Here is a 6,991-nt window from a genome sequence, read left to right on the forward strand (position 1 = left end):
TGTCAGTGCACCTCCTCTTCACGAAATATCCCTTTTGTGAGCACCAGGCAACAGAAAACAGGCTTTATAAACTCTCTGAGGTTTGACCTCACGTAGAGTATTAGTAGAAGAAACGCCTCCTTCCTCACGCAGACCTGCAGACAGCTCCTCCTCCAATTAAATTTTAGGGTCTCCTGGACTGATTGTGATTTTTGTATTTACAGTAAAAGCACGACTCTGGGATTACAGTCGTACATAAAGTAGAGCCAGTGCCGCATAATCACATAAGAAATGCAACAATTCCACAACTTTTTGCAAGCATGGCAAAAGACTGGATCACAAGACATGCTCGAGTGTGCACACACTGAATGAATGAAAGAAATAACTTTCACATAAAAGGTATATATATATTTAGATATACTCAGCTGTGGAATTTAACTGGTAAATTTATTCAAGGCCCTAATACTTTCATTTTATACCCCTGCCCCTCTACATTTCAGAAAGCAAAACCTTGTAATGTTTATATTTCACAGCTGTAGTTAATTTGTAGATTAATTTACATACAAAAGTAAATCTAAGGCCATAAAAAATTTAAATTAAATTAGCCAACAGTGTATATAAAGTAGTTCCAATTAGCTCCATCTAAACCAGTTAAAATATATAAATACTGCTTACACATTAATGCATCAGTTTTGACTATCTAATAATATAATATATGATCATCTGATAGTCACAGGGGCTTTTTTGTTTGCATTAACAAGTTAATTTTACTAATAATATTTCTGCACTTTTACCTAACATTTTCAATGCAGCATTATCTAGTATTAGTAACATTATTAGTATTTCTGCTTAAATAAAGAGTAGGAACGTCTTCTAGCACTGAATATAGTACAGTGCTTGATTATATATGTGTAAAGAGAGTTGCACAGTTGAATTGTAATAAAATAAATATTTTTCAATAACCTAGTGTAATTGTTCTTTTCTCATGCTTATTTGGCAATAGTGCGAGGCCAGTATTATAAAACCAACAAAAAGTGTATACATTTAAGGAAAAAGAATATTACCTAAAGCTGCAAGCTGTGTTGGACCTGCCCTCATGGTGTGATTCAGTCATGTGTCCTGGGATGATACGTGTGCTATAAACATTTATTGCATCTAAGTAAAACATGGTGCAGGGGCTGTGTCGTTAAAGGGTCACTTTTTGTTGCCAGTAGGTGGCGCTTTGAATTTGAGTGATTATTGGCATATGGATGTCTTTTGGGCAAGAATGTTATCAAACCTGTAAAGTTTGGTACATATGTGAGCACACACTGAGATTATAACAACTTCATGTTTCATGGCGAATCATCAATGTTTGATGCCACGTCACGGACACGGACACGGACACGTTCTTTGATCAAACTTCAGAGATAGTACAAATTTTCATCATGAATGCCTTTAGACTGCACAGCAAAAATTTGAAGTCGATCGGATTAATTCTCTAGAAAGAGTTTGTTATTGTAGGGAATGCCAAAAATGACCATTAAATCCAAAATGGCTGACTTCCTGTTGGGTTTAAGGCATTGCTCCATGAGGCTTTTTTGTAGGTCTGGACATGATATCTGTGCCACAAACATTTTGTACGTTTCAGGGAAAGGTGGCCTCCGGGGCTGCTCTTTAGGGGGCGCGCCAATGCACGAAAACATGCCACGTCAATTTTCGTGGGACTTGAATTTTGTGTAAAGTTTTGTGAATTTTTGAGCATGTTTAGGCCGCCAAAAATGTGAGTCATTTGCAGAAGAAAGAACATGAATAGCTTCAGTTTCAATAGGGTCCTTGCATGTTTATGCTCGGGCCCTTATCAGACTTTTTAAAGCTCAGTACAATACAACAGGGTCATATTTAGATCATGAGGGTTACAGTATCCTCCTTTTTGGCTCTTAGATGCCAATTCCACAAAGCATGTGCTCTCAAACACAATATGAATAGTCACCTAAATCTCTGCTAAAATCACCTGACCTATTTTGTGCTGCCCGTCTAATTATTCCTAATTACGCACGGATTTACTCCGAAATTCAATGTTTCTACTGTTGGTTATGTTCCGTCAAGTCCACATCATGGAAAAAGTAAGTTTCTGTAGAACTTATATTAGCTGAAAATACACTATACTTGTCACTGTGATAAAACATAATGTATCAAACAAGGAGTTGTTCATTTCTGTGTCATTACAACAATAGGTCACACAGTCTGCTGAGAGAGGCTCTGGGAGGAATGCAATGCTAATGAGGATTACTGAAGCACTTGTGACTCCCTAAATTCATCCGGCTTTGTCCTTCTACCCGGAGAACTACAAACACACTTTGTTGAAAGATTTTTTATTTTTTTGGTCTCCATATCATATGCCGAACTGTGACACCTTTTAAACCTCTTTTTAAACAATGACAGCATTCACAGCAAATCCTTTTCAAAACTGTTTCATCTGTCATTACGTCGAACACGAACCCTTTAACTCCCGTCAGGCCTCAACATGTACTTTAGATACACACCCATAACAGGAAAACATTGCAAGCATACTATAAAATATGTCACCTCAATACAGTAAAGACTGTGCTGCATCAGAATCAGATCAGAAAAAAAGCTAAAGTTAGAGTTAGAGTCTTGAACAGTTTGCCAGATATTCCAGCCAGGTTATAAATTATAGATCGGCATTTTGCAAAATAAGTTTATTCATTTTCTTGCTGAGAGTTCGATGAGATGATTGATACCACACTTATCTCTTCTGTTAAGTACTGATGATGATGAAGCTACAGCCAGTTAGCTTAGCTTAGCATAAAGACTGGAAACGGGGAAACAGCTAGTCTGGCTCTGTTTGAAAGAAACAAATGGCATAACAACAACTGCAGATGTTACCAAAGAGAAAGAAAGACATGAGACAAAACATTCAGCACACTGTACTGATAGTTCAGAGTAGATTTAATGTAACTGAGCAATTTATTTTGGGATTTGCACCTTTCAAAATCTGCAAATGGAAGAAACATAAAGAGGTAACCAAACCAAATAAGTATAAGATATTTCAGAGCAATAACTGGCTAGCTAGCTGGTTGGCTTGCTTGAAGGGAGGAGGCTCAGGCTCAGAGGCGGAGTTGGAGGTGGGTAGCGGGATGAAGGGGTATCTATTATCTACACTGTCCCTTTATAAATAAACAATAAATTAATAAAAAACCTTTATCGCCCTACTGCAGTGGTTCCTATTGGCCTGATGACCCCTCAAAATGAAGCAATGTCTATTTGTTAAATACGACATTGACTGTGATTTTCAGATTGTTTATCTTAAATCATTTTTATAGGCCAGAGAAGGAGAACAATCGCAGTGTTTCATAAAAAAGCAACACAGAGCCAACTGGGCTAACTGTTTCCCTGACCACTTATAGGCCTGAGGTTATTTTCCAAAATGTCAAACTATTTTCCTAAATGCTTGCTTTGTCCTTTTTGTCCTAAACTTCGGGACCCAGTCTTTGAACGCCTCAGAGGCTCCTCATCTAGTTGTTCTTATTTGTTTTCTGTGACTGCAGGACAGGAAATAAGTTTCAAAATCTGGAATGATAAATCTGACAACTTTGCTTCTGTTTCACTTGCTTTTTGATTTTTAGAGAGCATATACACCAAAAAAGTAACTTTTGTTCACTTTTATTGACAAAACAGATGCAGTTCTTCACACACATTGTTACCCCCGCTTCCTCCCTTAGAGAGCGTACTCATACTTTAAATTTTAAATGCAGTGTAGGCTAAATATTTTGCACACTCCCTGCACTAACTGTAATTTAAATAACAGCCATATTGTGCATAACCTTTATTATTCTTTTATCTTATCAACATCGTATTGCCAGTTTTGGATTTAATATTTATGATTACTTGACCTGCAGTACTTGCTCTACTTTTTGTGGTATTTTTCTACCTTGTATGTTTATTGTTAAGCACCAAAGCAAATTCCTTGTATGTGTAAACCTACTTCTGATTCGGGAGCCATCATCGGCCGGATTTCAAAAACGATGAGACTTCATATCGGGAAGAAATTGTTAGTCTTGTAGAGTGGTGCACAGACAACAACCTACTGCTCAATGTCAGCAAAACCAAGAAGCTAATAGTTGCATTTAGAAAAAAGGAGATAAAGACACTCATGTCTACATCAGTGGAGCTGAGGTGGAGCAGGTGAACAGTTTCAGGTTCCTGGGAATCAGCTTCACATATAACCTGACACGCTGGTGGAGAAAGCTCAAAAACGCCTGTATTTCTTAAGGACGTTTAAGAAGGCTAAATTCCTGGGCCAAGTTCTCGTCAGCTTTAAAGAGGAGCAATAGAAAGCATCCTGACTAGAAACACCACAAACTGGCGTGTGATGTGCACGGCCCAGGGCTCTGCAGCGGGTGATTAAAACTGCTCCGTGAGGTGAGGTGCACACGCAGAGTGCAAAGGATATTAACCCCCAGTCACAGCCTGATCACCCTGCTGCCTTCTGGGAAGAGAATGTGACAAATAAGCCTTGTACCTTGGAAACCCCGTTTATCGACAGCGCCTGCAGTTCGTCAGTCTGTCCAGCGGGCGGCGCTGTGAATGAACTGCGCCACAGTGGAGGCGTTCAGAAGTAGAGCCGCTCCGGTTTGATTGGAGGAAGTAATACATCAACAAAGAAAGATGGCCGAAGTCATAGAACTGCAGAAACTGAAGGTTGGTAGTGCATTAAATATGTATTTATTACATACGTTAGGTGGGTTTATTAGGAAACATTACTTTCTAACCGTTGTTAGTTCCTATAGCAGTAGCGGATGACTGAGATGAGTAAAGAAGTAAAGGTGTCCGCGGGGTGTGAGAGCAAACAGCCGGCGTGTGTTCACGCTGTTCATTCAGCTGCGAAGCTAACCTAGCCAACCGTACCGAGATAACTCAAATACCTGACGTTAGGTTACGCTAACGTAGCTGGGAATGAGTTTAAATTTACAAATATCAGTGATCGTGGGTTAAACCTGTAAATGTAACTCCTGTTGTTAGATATAAAGTGTCCCGCCATCTCTGATCCGGTCCAGTTAAATTTCCGACGCTTGTAAGGAAGTGTGTTTGACCTCCATCGCTCTCTAATTCATGTTAGCCAAAACATTAGCCCGCTAATAACGCTGTCTGTTTTTCACGCTTGAGTTTCTAAGATACTTCGATCATTAGCTGTCCGGAAATTGCGCATCCTCTACCTCCCAAAAGTTTAGTAGTAAAGTTTATTAAAACATTTCTCAGTATTTCTCGTTGTGTCTTCCAGCGTCCTTGTTTCCAAGATCCACAGTGAACTTTAAGTCTTAACTTTTAAGCGGATAAAAAATGGACGATACATTCTTAAAATGAATCGGCCACTATTTTATCATAAGTTCTCATTAATCTTTAAATAAATCCCAAACATTACCATGTACCTTCCTATTTATTTGTCTAAAAATGTCTTTGTGATAGTAAAGAGGATATACTTTGGTTTTGGTTTGATGATCACGTTGAGCTTTAGTTTTTACTAACAGTTTCTAGACCAAATGATTAATCATGGAAATAATCTGCACATTAAGTGAGAATAAAATAATTGTTATTGCAGCCATAAATTCTAGATCAAGTTGGCAACTCCATCTGCTGAGGATGACTGTGTTATCTGATCGAAATCTCCTGTAGTGCCATTGTTGATTGACAGTACAAACCATTTATTTTGTCTTTTAGCTGTATCGCCATGCAGACAGTTTCTGCTGGTGAACGGGATTTCAATTCTGTTATTAAAAATAATGTAAAGAGAAACATTGCTTTGCAGAAATGCCTTGCCTGTTACTTTGGATAATCCACAGATCTCTGGACTACTTTGTACTAAAGAAATTGTCCCAAAGAACAGCGTGAACAACAAGGCAAGGTTGGTAAATGGCGCATGCTGCATTAAACGTATTGTTTCTCTTTTTGATTTAAGCTTGCTGAACTGAGGCAGGAGTGTGATGCCCGAGGCCTGGAGACAAAGGGAAATAAAGGAGAACTCATTGCCCGACTTCAAGCCTATCTGGAGGAGCACGGTGAGATGAAATGGCCTTCACAAAATTTAAAAATAATTCTTGTTGTGGTCACTTGTTTCTGATGTGAGATGCTGTTAGTCTTTTATATGCATTCCTTATTGTGATAAATCACTGACCTTTCCCTCTGGCCCTTGTTCTCTCTGCTTTCTGGTGGTGGGAAATTTCTTTTGCCCATAATCCATACAACAGAGGAAGATGTGGACGTAGACGATGTGCTGGGAGAGGATACAGAGGTAATGTGGTTTTCACTCTTTCACTTTCACCTCTCAGACCTCACACACCATTTTTGGAAGTAGAGATAAGTGTTAACATTATCTTTTTTTTTTTAGGATTTCACTAAAGTTGAGAGTGCCAACGATGAGAAAGACATCAAGGAATCTGAGTCTACTGAGTGCGAGATGTAAGTTTATTGTCACTTAGTCCACATAACAAACAAACAATATATTACGTTACCTGTTTATTTTAGAGCTGTTCCCTCTGCTTTTGGTAGAGAATTCACAGACATAAGCCGTGTTGATTTTCATCTAACTCTCTATAAGAAAGTTAATAAGCATATTTTTCAAAATGTCGCACTATTCCTTTGACTTTGGGAAGTAACATTCTTTATGACTAAACTATAAGCAATACTCTTGAACCTAGGCCTGTGCATACATCTTGTCTAAATGGCTTCACAGGGTGGTGTAGAAATATCCCACATGATCCGCCCCATATTAATACACATAGATTTATTAATGGATTTTTAGTTTTACCACTAAAGTGTAATCAATCTTGCTTATTACACTTCTTTACATGTTTTTCTTTCAGACCTGCTGAAAAGAAGGTGGTGAAAATAACTCCCCATCATCTGCCAGTGAAGTACGTTGGAGATGTTTGCCTTTTAATCTGCGTATTTTAATACAGAGATCACTGCCACATGTGGAAGTGATTCTGATCGCTTTTAAAACACACTTCAA

At 38.5% G+C, this 6,991-nt stretch overlaps 1 protein-coding gene across 1 annotated transcript; it reads left to right on the top strand.

The window, feature by feature from the left end:
• Positions 1-4,576: 4,576 nt before the first annotated feature.
• LOC119883980 (SAP domain-containing ribonucleoprotein-like) lies at positions 4,577-6,893 on the top strand (the record flags this gene model as incomplete). Its single annotated transcript, XM_038694476.1, has 5 exons — positions 4,577-4,683; positions 5,939-6,038; positions 6,228-6,271; positions 6,368-6,438; positions 6,843-6,893. Coding segments are annotated over exons 1-5 (299 nt in total), but the record flags the coding sequence as incomplete, so codon positions are not given.
• Positions 6,894-6,991: the final 98 nt, after the last annotated feature.

This window comes from Micropterus salmoides, unplaced genomic scaffold (assembly GCF_014851395.1).
Source record: "Micropterus salmoides isolate LMB-PRFRI ecotype aquatic unplaced genomic scaffold, ASM1485139v1 Ms_hic_scaffold_3066, whole genome shotgun sequence".
NCBI classification, from domain to species: domain Eukaryota; kingdom Metazoa; phylum Chordata; class Actinopteri; order Centrarchiformes; family Centrarchidae; genus Micropterus; species Micropterus salmoides.